Source organism: Cuculus canorus, chromosome Z (genome assembly GCF_017976375.1).
Source record: "Cuculus canorus isolate bCucCan1 chromosome Z, bCucCan1.pri, whole genome shotgun sequence".
Lineage (NCBI taxonomy): Eukaryota > Metazoa > Chordata > Aves > Cuculiformes > Cuculidae > Cuculus > Cuculus canorus.
This window is the reverse complement of record NC_071441.1, coordinates 52,775,807-52,790,046: the sequence shown is the minus strand read 5'-3', so window position 1 is coordinate 52,790,046 and position 14,240 is coordinate 52,775,807. Positions and strand designations below refer to the sequence as shown.

The following is a 14,240-nucleotide window of genomic DNA, read 5'->3' as shown; positions in this document are numbered from 1 at the left end:
CTTGCTTTCTAAAGCTCCGGAACAAGCCTTACGGAGTTTATCTGCGGTCATTTTCGGTATCGCGCTGTTCGCTGCCCCGCCCGGGACCCCGTGCGCCCCGGAACGGTCGTTGCGCGGCGCAGGCGGCAGCCGGAAGGCGATCACGGAGGACGGGGCCGGGCGTGGGCGGGCGTTTCCGGGTCGGCGAGGCGGGGAGAGGCCTCTTTTCGTCTTTGGCGTTGACGCCGCATCGCCTCCGCTCAGCCCCTCGACCCGTGCTGGGGCCTCCCTTCAGGCAAGAGCAGCGGCGGAGCTTTCCGGGGAGCGGGGATGGATGAGGAACCCGAGCGCACCAAGCGCTGGGAGGGAGGCTACGAGAGGACCTGGTGAGTGTCCCCCTCCCCTCCTCGCCGTCCCGCTGGTGACGGGCGAGAAAAAGTTCCCTTCTGCTCACTAAAAGCTCTGTTTTGCCTAGGGAGATTCTTAAAGAAGATGAGTCCGGATCGCTAAAAGCGACCATCGAGGACATCCTTTTCAAGGCAAAGAGGAAAAGGTATTTTCTGCCCCTCGATTTCTCTCTTCTGTGAGACCTCATCTGGATCACTGTGTGCGGTTCTGGAATCCTCAACGTAGGAAGGATGTGGAGCTGTTGGAACGGGTCCAGAGGAGGGCTATAAAGATCATCAGAGGACAGGATGAGAGAGTTGGGGTTGTTCAGCCTGGAGAAGAAAAGGCTTCGAGGAGGCCTTCTAGTGACTTTCCAGTACCTGAAGGGACTACAGGAAAGCTGAGGAGGGACAGTCCGCAAAGTCTAGTATTGATAGGACTAGGGGCAATGGGTTTAAACTGGAGAGGGGTAGATTTAGACCAGACATAAGGAAGAATTTCCTCCCTGTGAGAGCGTTGAGGCACTGGCTCAGGTTGCCCAGGGAAGCTGTAGCTGCCCCATCCCTGGAGGTGTTCAAGGCCAGGTTGGATGGGGCCTTGGGCAGCCTGGGCTAGTGGGAGGTGTCCCTGGCCATGGCGGGGGAGCTGGAACTAAATGATCTTTAAGGTCCCTTTCAACCCAAACTATTCTATTATTCTATGATTGTGTGTCACCCTGAGCTTGATAGCAGTTTTGGGCACTGGTGGAGACCACATTGTTCTGGGACCAGGTCCTCTAGGTTGTGTGAGCACACCGGTACCCTTCTGTGTCTGTCTTTGTGTTCTGAACCCTTCAGAGCTCAGGCACCAGGTTTTTATTTTGAATTGTCAGAAAAATTACTAGATAAAATCTTGATATGTTTTATTGCAAATTGTGTTAAAATATTCAAATTTTGGGGAAGGAAAATTACGTTCCATTAAACATGGTAGTAAGAAAGCTTTATTTTGTTTGTTTTCTGAAAGGGATGAAATCTGTTTGTAATTGAGTTGCTTTTCTCTTTTTTCAATGGAAGAAAGTGTCTGTGATTTGTTGTTGCTTCATATGTGCCGGAAGTCTCATATTGGGTTTGTTCTGGACTTTTTTTTTTAGGAACCAGTCATTGTTTGCATCTTACCTATTTTTTTGTGTTTTGTTAGACTCTATGAGCACCATGGACAAGTTCGACTCGGGATGGTATGTTAACGTCTTAATCCTTGTCTGTACTGAGTGCAAAACTGCTTGAATAGGGGTAGTTCAGGGTGGTGGAGCACTGGAACAGGCTCCCCAGGAGCCAGCAATGGCACTCAAGCCTGACAGTATTCAAGAAGCATTTGGACAATGCCCTCAGCTCCACAGTGTGAATGTTGGGGTTGTCCCATGCAGGGACAGGAGTTGGACTCAATGATCCTTGTGAGTCCCTTCCAGCTCTGGACATTCTATAATTTCGTGATATGCCTCATCTAAAAGATGCTTTTGCTGTCTCAGTGTGCCTGAGACCAATGCTTACGCTGTCCACCACACCTTTTTTTTTTTTTTTTGTTAAAGAATGTTCTTTCTTCATTGGCAGCGTGGGATGAGTGTGAGTGTTCAGATGGTGGGGGTTTGGCGTGTTTATTCTGTCAGGGTGTGTTTTGCAACACTGTCAGGTCACAGGAAGTGCACACTTGCACTGTCACTTTTTCTTCATGTGAAAAAATGGGTGTAATTTAAATGAGTTGTAAATAACATTACTTTATACAATGGTGAGCTCTTCAGATGAAGAGGTGAAGGTGCAAACACTGCATATTGTTTAGCTTATCATGAAAGGAAAAGAACACAGTGCATTTTTCGAGATAGTCTTTTTTTTCATTTTGAAGGAAAAGTGGAAAAAACTCATTACTGTTCCCATTGCTGTTGATTACGTAACTCAGTATACTGAGTATACTGTTGCATAGAGAAAGTAGTTGCTTTTTTAGGTAAATGAAAAAATGAACAGCTCATGTAATTGTCTGTTCTGTGAGTGATTGTGATCTACTGTGATAATGCAGATGCGTCACCTTTATGTGGTTGTTGATGGATCAAGAACTATGGAGGACCAGGATTTAAAACCGAACAGACTTACTTGCACTTTGAAGGTATTTCTGTACTCAAAATTTGTTTCCTGTTGTTAATCCACAGTTTCTCTGAAAACTAGTTCAATTTTGTATTTATAAGCATGGCAATCTCCTGTGCCCAGAAAATGCACATAGCCTCATCTCTCCTCTCATCTCTGCTTTTATTTTTCCCACTTGTGCCTGTTGGTAGTCTGTAATTTTCCTCTGTTTTGAATAGTAGAATCTATGTGACGTTAGTTTGCCGTGCAAAGTACTTCTCTATAGTAAAGACACTTTGTAAGTACATATTGTGGAAAGACACATTATGAAAAGCATGTGGAAATTAAGCTGAAGTGTTGCCCCTGATAAGGACTGGAAGAACAACAAACATATTTTATTAAACATCTAGGATTTTTTTTTTTCCTTTACAGTTGTGTTTTGATGGATTCTGGTTTGAATGGATGCTAGACAGTGCTTGAATTGGATTGCTCCTTCAGATTGTGGAGGGCTTGAGCTGTACATTTCGTACTGTATGATCTTCTCTGATAACACTCAGCAGGGAAATGCTGGGGTTTGATTTTGTACAGATTAGTGTTTTTTGGTGTATCTTAAACTTCCATTTGAACCAAAAGTAGTCTAGACTTTTAATTAATGAAGTGAATAAAACAAGGGAAGGCTAGTTTCTGAAATTTACATTGCAGCAGTGACATGAGAGGAAGAAGACTGGAAGGGCTAGGCTGAAAAGGAGAACGAAAGGGGAGGTCTCGTTCTCCTTTTCTGTACCCAATTTTTTTTTAATTATCCTCGATGTTTTGCAAGTACCATCTATGTAATGCATGTAGATAAAACTGTGTTTACTTTTTAACAGTCTTAACATTTCTTTGTAGTTACTGGAATATTTTGTTGAAGAGTACTTTGACCAAAATCCTATTAGTCAGGTATGTATAATCATGCAAGAAACAAGTAAATGGAAATTATTTTAAAAATTTGGTTTAGTTGTAAGGCTGTCTAGTAAACTGGTTTCAGTTGATGGGTTCCTTCCCATCCCTTCCTTATCAGCCCGTGGGAATTCTTGCTCCTGCCTGAACAGATGAAACTAAGAACCCTTCTGTATCCTTTTCCTAAACATAAATTCTAACACAGGAGACTTGCCTATATTTTTTTTTCACATGTTTAGAATTGTAGATTATTTTTGTGCCTTCTGGCAAAAGTACAGGAGATACAGAAATGTATGTTAATTGATGCATAGTATTGTGCTGCTCTTGTGACACTTGCAAGAAAACTTATACACTTAAGTGATTCTGATCCATAGAGAAGTATTAGGCAAAGTATAGCAAAAATGTGAATCAACTTCTTTATAAACTTGATAAGAAGAGTTTTGCCTTTTTTTTTTACTTCTCCAGATTGGTTTGATTTTAACCAAGAGTAAAAGGGCTGAAAAAATGACAGAGCTCTCAGGTAGGGAGGTATTATGTTTTCTTTTAAAATTGGAGATCTGTTTTAATCTCATGTTGATGTGATCTACGTGGATGACTCGGCTGAAAGTGCAGTAATGTTAACCAATATTTTGTATTTAAAAGAAAAGTTATTGCAAATTATCTGAAATGAGGCTCTTTATTTTGGTCTGGTTTGATCTAGAATTGAAATTGCATGCTCATTTGTATTCAGGTTTTATCCAGATTGCAACAAAACCATGTGTTGTTAATTTCTCACTGTTTATTAATTTTATGTTTTATGACTTCCATGAGGCCTGGCTAGATGTTAAGAAGCAAGGTTTCTTTGATTCCTGGCTTCTGTCGCTAGCAATCCATGTGACTTCAGAGATGAAAACTTAATTTTTTTTTCTTTATTTGCCTGCGAAACTGGATGAATTTGAGGATCAATTAATCCCTGAACAGTAGTTTGAGGATAACAGAGGAAACTAATCTCTTTCTGCTGAAATACTTTGTGAGACACTTCACACTGATGTTAAGTGCTAATGATATGCAACAATGATTTTATGCGTTTTGACTTCTTAGGGTTTCTAATAATTGTGTGCCTGTAGAGTAGATATCTCTCTATTACTATTTTGTTTTATTGTTTTTTACATTCTAATTGAGAGGTCAGTTTCCAAGGAGAAATACGGAGTGACTAGTCACAATTTGAGAACTGTTGTTGTACAAGTACACTTGATTAAATATATAGTTTAAATATTTTGGTTGTTTTAATGTGTTGTTTAAGGTGAGTCTTTTTTTTTACGCTTACAGGTAATTCAAGAAAGCACGTAACTGCTCTGAAGAAAGCAGCGGATATGAACTGCACTGGGGAGCCATCTCTATATAATTCCCTAAATTTGGCCATGCAGACTTTGAAGTTAGTATATATATAGGTTTGGGGTTTTTCTGCTTTTTTTTGTTTTCTGTAATCAGTATAATACTGATTGTGAATTGAGGGACACAGACAGTATTTTTTTACAAATAGCATCTTGCATCATGCTGACCTGTGTCTGTGAAAGGCAGCTTTATCTCCTCTTAAAATATGGAGCTAAGTATACTAGTACTGCAGAAGTTAATTTTCTAACAAAGATGCTTCTGTTTACAACTATGCTGCTTATAAGAAACAACAATATTTTGACACAAAATAGGTTATTTTATTTGGTCTGTAAATATGGTGATGAGAGGCCCTGCAATTATTTTTCACTAGAAGGCTAAGGTATGAGAAGGCAGGATTAGGGGTTAATGGTATTAAGGGAACAGGAACAGAAGCACTATTGAATCACAATAATCAGTGGGAGTTCTGGCATGCTTTAGAAAGCTACATTTTTGGGTAGGGTATATTTTAAAAACTTTTTGCTATTTGAGGTATTGAAATATTTGTGGAAGACTTAACAAATAATTATAGCTGGAAACACAAATAGAACAAAACTAGTGGTCAGTGTCATAAAAAAATATTTGAATGACTAGTTGGAAAAGAGTTTTACATGAAGAACTAAAAGGCAGTTTTTGAAAGTAATGGATTTACTGCCATAAACTGATTAGAGATTTTTGTTTTAAGAAATCGGGAAGGCTTACTGCAGCGTTACTAGTTTGAAGGTTAATTTTACCTGTGAGAGTACAGATAAATTATAGGGATAACTAGCATTAGAGCAAATGATCAGATAACAACTATGCCATCAAATAATGTATTTTAGATACTGGAAAGGTTTGGCTTTTGGAAGGTGAAACTCTGGTGCTCAGAGAACGATCTTGCTGCAGTCTTTTATAATTTGTAGGGAACTTCATATTGTTCTGACTTGAGTGTGTCAAAGTCCTTGGAAACTTTAGCATGCAAGTAGCTTAATGTACAGAATTAAATTAACTGTATGCTTTCTTTAGGCACATGCCAGGACATACCAGCAGAGAGGTTTTGGTAGTCTTCAGCAGTCTGACGACATGTGATCCAGCCAACATCTATGATCTAATTAAGGTAGAGAAGTGAAGTTTAACTACTACATTGAACGTTCAAGCTAATCGACTGGAAACAGACAGTTGTAGAGCTATCATCAGTTAATTTCATTTACAATTTTGAAGCTTTTTACTCTTTTCTGTTCTGCATATGAATGTGAACATGTTTTCTTTTTCCATTTGAAGTGCTTAAAAGCAGTTAAGATCAGAGTATCTGTCATTGGCCTCAGTGCTGAAGTTCGAGTTTGTACAGTACTTGCCCAAGAAACTGGTGGTATGTATCTGAAGTTTAGTAGTTATACTGCTAATACATGTTTAAAATCAAGGTTAAGTGTCTAATTTTTCGTATATTTATTAATGTGCTTTGATATTTAAGGATGAATGTTCTGTTGCACTGGCAAAAAATACAAGGATTTCCCAAATATTCAAAATACAAAGTATTTAGTGAAAGTATTATCAGCTGGTAGCTTCATCTCTAGAGAGGAGAAATGCATGTACCTTAAAACCAAGTTTTCCACATACAAAGCTATGTGATGTGGAACTTAACGCAGCAATGTTAATATCTATTACTATGGGGGTAACTCTTACGATATCATTACTGCAGTGTCAAGTTGGAGAAAAAGCTATGGTTCTTCATATATAATTAAACATCCTGTTAATTTTAAAACTTAAGTTATTTTCTGTCATTTGGAGAATTTGTTTTATATTCCTTATTTTCTCATGATCTGAGAGTAAGGCATTTCTTTCTTTTTGTCAGGAACTTACCATGTTATTTTAGATGAAAGTCATTATAAGGAACTGCTGATGCATCATGTTAGTCCTCCACCTGCCAGTTCAAATTCTGAGTGCTCCCTTATTCGAATGGGTAGGTCATGGTTTAGCTAAAGTCCTAGCACAAGATGTGTGAATCTTGTCTTTTTCTTTCTTTTATGTTGTCTTTTTCTTTCTTTGCATATTCTATATTGGAGCCATACAAATAGTTAGAAACGTAATAAAGACATTGCACAACTGTGATTTTTTTATTTTAACTTCTATTTTGCTAAACAGGTATCAGTGTTCTTGATGTTATTCCTGCAAAGAAGTCAGCTTTTAAAGAAAGTGAAGAATTAAAACAAATAAGGCAAATTACTCAACTGCAGTTGGAAACAATAAAGTGTAATGATATTGCTTGTACAGTAGTTAGTGCAAGTGTAACACTTAGAAATGAAGGATGAAAAACTGTTTTATTTCTCCCTCTGTTTTGTTCCCTGCAGAAGGCAATTATTGTAAGCGTAATTCCCTGTAAGACCTAGCTGTTTGGTCATATAGTATGTGTTTGTTAGGAGCACTGTTCTGCTGCTCTTCCAACAAATGGATTAGGTACCTTTTCTTCTCCTGACATATTTCTCAATAAATTTTAGCCCAGAGTTAAAACAGAATATGAACTCTAATGCCATGAATTAGAACATTGATTTCTCACTTTCATCCAGTTGCTTTCACAGGTAGGAATTTTTATGTACAAATAAGTGGTTTTGTGTGAATTTAAATACTGAAGAGATTTACTTGTTTTAAGTAAAGCCTGAGTAGCAGTTTGAAAAACTGTCCACTTGACATGAGCTCTAAAAAACATGTACTAGAAAGAATAGCATCTGTTACAGCCTCTCTGAAGTGCTATAGTCTCATTTGACGTATACTGCACTTGGAAGATGAATATATGCCTGGTGTCTGCATGTAAAAATATTTTCCACTTAGTTAGAAGCCATTGTTCAAGTGAGCATTCATATAGTGCTCTTTCTGCTTCTCTGCCATTGCACATAATTTTCTTTTTATGTTTCAAAAGTAGTCTTCCAGTGAGCCTCGGTTAATAGGAAGTCTATGAAAAGATATTTTTCAGTTAGAGGAAATACAATGAGGGATTTGTTGTTGTATGTAGGTAGAGACCTTAAGGAAGAATTTGATACCTAGTAAGAATATATTACTTCTCAAATAATAGGCAAATAAAAAAAGAGGTAGCCCTTAATGTTTAGAATAATCTTTGTGAACTTTTTCACTGAAGTAAGAAACTGAAAGATTACTTTAAAATCAGTAATACTAGGTGTTTTTCTCGTCAGGTTTTCCTCAGCATATAATTGCTTCTCTGTCTGATCAAGATGCAAAGCCGTCCTTTAGCATGGTGTAAGTAGAGCTGATTAGAATTTAATGATAATTATTTATAATTAGAAAATCTGCTTTTCAGTAGAAATAATGTAAAATAACATAAAAAAATAATGTCTTCAGGCTTCTCAGTAGAAAATTTATTTCCATTTGCACATCTGGTATGTGGCCATAGTTACATCTGTTAAAGAGGCATTTTTAAATTTACATTGAAAATTTTTTTAAGGTAATAAATGGCTCTTGGTTGTGTTAATGCAGTGATTAGAAGACACGAGTGCTACGAGGTATTCAAGTAACTACTACTGATTTTACTTGCATTTCTCGATTCAAGTGTTTTTATCACCATGAAAATAATGATGAGTATGAAGGGTTTGTCTGGGATAAAGTTTGGGGTTTTTATCTATTTACTAATGTGACTATAAAGGGAAGCTTAAAATAGAGGCCTCATTTGAGTAGTATAATAGCACTCTTCTCAATGAAAGGAATCATAGTTTTCAGGGATGACAGAGGAGCCTGAATTTTCAGCAGGAAGTAGTGTCTGCTGTTTGAAGGAATAAGTACTAATGTGTATCTTAATACCGAATATTTGTTTGTGAGTGTTAGTAGAAATACTACTGCTGTTCTCTTTCATAACTTTAATTTTTCAAGATATATTGGCTTCTTTTTGTGGGAAGATTTGGTCTTTGTTCTGTTTCTGTGGGGAAATACAGTTACTGATATCTCATCCTATCAATTGCTTTCTGAAACTTCCATACTCTTGGAACTATTGCATGCAAGCTACTGAAACTTTCTAAACTATTTGTTGTGAGAACTATGTAGTATTTGTAGTTATGCAGTATTATGGTTTTATCTCTTAGTAACAAATTGTCCATTTCTAATCTAGGCAACTGGAAAACAACAGTGAGCCAGGTCTAACACTAGGTGGATATTTCTGTCCCCAGTGTAGAGCCAAATACTATGAACTTCCTGTGGAATGCAAAGTCTGTGGTGAGTAGCAAGAAAAGGCAAGCAGATGAATTTTGTGTTAGTGGCAAGACAGTTAAAGGGTAGAAAGATTCAACTTTAGGAATTAAAAGACAGCTATGCTTTAAGAAGCCTGCATTCTTTTGGCCTGAGTTGCCAGCTTTAGGGTTATACCTGTAACAGTAAAGCTGTGTCATATTCCCAGTATAGTATTGTGAACTGAAAGCCCTAAAGCAAAGGGAGAAAGAAGTGTAATTCACATATGAATGTTAATCCTGATTTAAAAGGGACACCAGTGCTTCAGTGTCCTCAGTACAGGGTCATGAAGGTAAAGAGTGCTTTGGAGTAAAAGAACAGAAGTACCTCCTCACATCTGGGAGGACGTGGGTGAAAGGTTTCAAAGTTGAACACAAGGGCACACTGCACAGTGACACACAAAAGGCTGTAGAATTGTAAAGGGAAGCCTTTTGGTCTTGCAGATGTTAATGGACTGTGCAACCAAATGCCTCCCCCTGCCTAATGACAGCGAGGATTAGGTTTTTTTATAGTATTATTGTGTGAGGGACAGCTGTACTCCTGTTAACTTCTCCAGGCATATGACTAAAACGTGATAGTTATTGTCAAGATGCATATAGTTGCCAAGAGGATGTAATCTATTTTTGTGTCGCCTTGTCATAATTTCATGTCAAGGTTTTCATATCAGCATGAATTTCATGTCAGCAAGATGATAGTGTAACTAGAGAAGTTCTGTGTGTCTGCAACAGATTCTCCTCAGCCACAGCTGTCGGCTTGAAAGTTTATATTGCACGTTTGTGAGTGATGAAGTTTGTGCGAGCCAATTCCATAAGACTAGCCCATTGCCAGGTTTAACCCCAGCTGACAACTAAGCCCCAACAGCCACTTATTCCCTTCCTCCTTCCCAGTGGGATAACAGAGGAAATTGGAAGGGTAAAAGTGTGAAAACTTGTGTATTGAGAGAAAAACAGTTTAATAGGTAAAGCAGGCCAGGCAAATTAAAGAATGTATTCGCTACGTGTGAGAAGCCTTCTCCAGGGAAGCAGAGTTCCATTATGCCTAGTGGTTACTTGAGAAGGCAGATGCTGTAACTCCAAATGTCCTCCTCCTTCCACATTCTTCCACCAGCTTTTATTGCTGAGCATGACGCCATATGGTATGGAATATACCTGGTCAGTTGGGGTCAGCTATCCCAGCTCTGTTCTCTCTCAACTTCTTGTGCAGGCCCAGCCTACTCTCTGATGGGGTGGTATGAGAAGCCAAAAAGGCCTTGACTCTGTAAGCACTGTTCAGTGGTAACTAAAACATCCCTGCATTATCCGGGCTGTTTCAAGCACAAATACAAAACATAGTCCCATTACAGTTACTATGAAGAAAATTCACTCTCTCCCAGCCAAAACCAGCAGACCTGTGTTAACTGAAACAGGGCTGTGGTGTGTCTCCAGCAGTCTTGCAGCAGGCTGCAGCAAGGCTTCGTAGCTGGACACTATTTTAATTGGTCATATGAAACAGCAGAGCCGTTGTTGCCAAAGAGGAGTTGTGCACTTAGATTCAATAAGAAGACTCTTCTGTGGTTGCATTTTGTTTATGGCATGAGGATGAAAAGCTTTCTAACTTTACAGCTGTGCGTTGTAAATGTACTTCTGAAGACTGAGTTAAAGTTTTAACTAGAAATGTGGGCAATTTGCTTGTTCTTTAATTTATATTTGGATTTAATTCTGGAAAGTATGGTGGGTTTGGATTATGGCAGCTGAAGAACAAATAATTTCATGGATTTTTAATTCTTAAAAGCCCTTGAACCACTCAGTAGTGGTTCTTTTTTCCTTTTTACTTAGTGAAAATCTTTTCTGTATTAAACAAAGTCCTCTCTTGTAATAATTTTGACGTCTCATTATTTGCAGGTCTTACATTAGTGTCTGCGCCTCACCTGGCTCGATCTTATCATCACTTGTTTCCGTTGGATGCCTTTCAGGAAGTTCCCTTGGAAGAATATCAGGGGGAACGGTATGCAAATTGTATTTGTGATAATGATTGTACTTGTTGTGGATCTTGTAATTTTTTTTGTCACAAAAGTAAGAATAGCTGGCAGCAGCTTCTTTGCTGCTGGACACCCTTAAATATTTGGGTGGTCTTGAGCACCTCTTGCACTGAGAAATATTTGTAGTCCCATCAACAGTTACCCCGCATGTTCAGTTGAACAGCTGAGGTAATTGCCACACATCTTTACTGTGTATGAGATATTTTTAAACAACATTTTACATAACCCTGACTTCTTTTCAGTTAAAATACATAATTGTGCTTTTAGGTGTTGTCAAGGCTGCCAGGGAGAAATGAAAGATCAAAATGTAAGTAAATTGAACTGCAAAGGGATTTGCACTGAGGGGTGTCAGAAGTAGGCATGATCTTTTAGTATAGTCTTCTGAAGACCAGAAAATATTTATTGAAGTTTATTTCGTGGTTAACTAGAGTTCTCTGTTATAGAGCCACTCCTTTTAGACTGTGAATCTATTAAAGCGTAGGAAGGGATTTCTTAGAGAGTTGCATGAATAAGCTTCCACTCTTAACCATTTGGAAGGATCAACAGTGGCTTGAGCTCAGCACCCTGGAAAGGCTTGCTATGAGCAAACTTTAACTCAGTTGGGTTTTTGTGATGTGAGCAGTATATTTAATCTATTTACACTGTCTTGATGATGCAACTGTTTCCCTATTGGAGTGCTCATTTTTTCTAATTTGACTTATTTTTCTATCTTTTCCTACACAGGTTTACATATGTAAAGTGTGTCAGAATGCATTTTGCTTGGAATGCGATTTGTTTGTTCATGATTCTCTGCACTGCTGTCCTGGCTGTATTCATGAGCAGCCTGCTCCCATATCTGTATGATGTCATCTCCTTTTAGAAATCATCATATTTATGTCATTCTTGTATAAATCTATTTTGTTTATGCAGCCATAGCTTTCACTGATAAGTCTCAAAACAGGAAGGGCCCCTAGATCATTACAGAAAGATGAACAATGGTTTGGGAGCAAACTTCAATTTTCCACTAATGTATTAATGATTTTCTAATGGTTACTATATTCTTGTATTATCTGTGTCTGATTGATTTTCTTTGTTCTCCTCTGAAAAGCTTTGGCTTTTTCTTAACATGTATATTTGTAAATGTGAAAGTGATAAAATTGGGGTTTGTATAATAATGTGTTGATTCATCTATCTTTCATTATTTGTTAAAAAAAGAAACATAAAAATTTATTTTATATAATGTGTTCTTGGTTTTGGTTGGATAGTGGATGTATGAGCTGTACACAGGCAAAGTGCAGAAACAACCACAAAGCCACAGATGAGATGAGATGAGATGAGATGAGATGAGATGAGATGAGATGAGATGAGATGAGATGAGATGAAAAACAAAACCCATTTATTTCTGTTTCTTCACTCTCTGGTGCAACGCCAGAAAACAACACATGGCCAACAGGAACGCAGGCAGGAGCACAGGCACCATGGAGCTCAGTATTTGCTCGCTAGAGTGCTCACTGCTGCTGCTTTGCCTGTATTTATCTGGGAAAAGCAGAGTCTTTGACTCTTTCTCACAGCAGGGCTGGAATCTCAAGGATGTTGTATGGCCTTGAATTTCACAGGCCTATGTTATCTAAACACAGACTTGTATTTAGATAACAAGTAGTGTCAAGCATACTGCTTGTCAAGCACACAAGACTAAACAATTAGTGTGATTTATGTGTTTTTCTTCACCTCATCTGCAGGTCACTTGAACGTTTTTTAATCCTTCTCAACAATCTTCCATTATATTCCACCAGTGGAATTCTGTATTTTTTTTGTAATAATTTAACAAGGATCTTTTTGAGCAATTATTTCAATTAGGGAATATTTCCAATATTAATATCGAGTATTAAGGCCTTTCACCTTGGCCTTCAGTAAGACAACTCAAATACAATTGTTATAATGTACAGAAAATGTGTTAGTTTTAATGATACAACTCAGAACTAACTGAATTCTATTATTGTGTCTGTAGTTGCATGGTTTAAGTTCCACTTTCTTGTAGGAATGTCAGGTTACTGAATTGCATGGAATTTGCAAAGGTGTAAGATCTGAGTTTATATTGGCTATTGTTTGATAGTCACAATATTGAAGATAATGATGCTATTTTTATTCTGAGGCTAGAACAAATTGCCAGAGCTGCAAGTCATCCTCTCTCCTTGGCTAAAACCCCTGGAGCAGGAGACAGGTAGTGGAAGAAGGGGGAGCATGTGTTTTTATGTGAATGTGGAAGAATGGAAATTGAATGCAAGACACTCTTTGCCACTTCACCGTGTTTGTACAAACTATGATGCAAATTTCATAGAATCACGGTTGGAAGGGACCCACTGGGTCATCGAGTCCAACCATTCCTAACACTCCCTAAACCATGCCCCTCACTACCTCAGTGCTGAGGTAATGTAACCTCAGCAACTTGTAACATGCCACACCTCAGTAAAAGGAGGTTGCGATGGTGCAGTGTCTAAAGCAGCACAACACGCCTGTTTTTCTGAAGTCTGATGTTTGTAATGCATCCACAGTGACTCAGTCTGATGTATCTATCTCACTTCATTTTTAAAAGTGTTTGACACATTGATGTCAGATTAGGAACAGCAATAATCAACCACTGAATCTTAACAGTACAAACAAACAAAAAGAACCCCAAACCTCTGTCATAAGCTAGTTCCCTGCTTTTCACACTCACCATATACAGACAATACATGCTACTTTTCAGTTTTCACAGCCATTTTTCATTTCAAGTCCTTTAAATATGCAAATTCTTGGTTGTTAACATAGCTCCTTACGTGCTTTTTCTACTATCTATGCTTGCAGACTGGTTAGAATGCAGTAATTCTACTGTGTTGGCCAAAAAGTTACTTTTTTGGCATCTTTGTTCCATTTTGTACCAAGTCAAAAAATCCCTATAAACTTTTTCTGCTATCAGGTGATTGCAGTGCCTGTTACTGCAAGGATGTCCTAAAAACTGCCGAGAAGGGATGTGTTCATGGATTTTGGGGTGGTCATTCCAAACCAAAGGAATGCCCTAAGCATCTGTCTCTGGGATATTTTGATACTGGTGACAGTGTCTTGATACAATGCTTTCTTCTAATATTTTTATCTTCCCAGTCAGCATTTCCTAATGGCAAGAGAGGTTTGGTCAAAACCCTTTAAGTCTGTTCTAGCTTTGTCGCTTGCTAGATACTGAAATAACATATTTGGAA

General features: G+C 38.2%; 1 protein-coding gene across 1 annotated transcript; it reads left to right on the top strand.

The window, feature by feature from the left end:
• The first annotated feature begins 163 nt into the window (after positions 1–163).
• Positions 164–12,374, top strand: GTF2H2 (general transcription factor IIH subunit 2). The gene is made up of 15 exons (XM_009561184.2): positions 164–365; positions 455–532; positions 1,543–1,579; positions 2,413–2,499; positions 3,345–3,395; positions 3,861–3,915; positions 4,704–4,809; positions 5,811–5,901; positions 6,066–6,153; positions 6,637–6,744; positions 7,970–8,033; positions 8,896–8,999; positions 10,892–10,994; positions 11,296–11,335; positions 11,752–12,374. Exons 1-15 carry the CDS (start codon positions 310–312, stop codon positions 11,869–11,871), a joined length of 1,188 nt encoding a protein of 395 aa, XP_009559479.1. The 5' UTR covers positions 164–309; the 3' UTR covers positions 11,872–12,374.
• Positions 12,375–14,240: the final 1,866 nt, after the last annotated feature.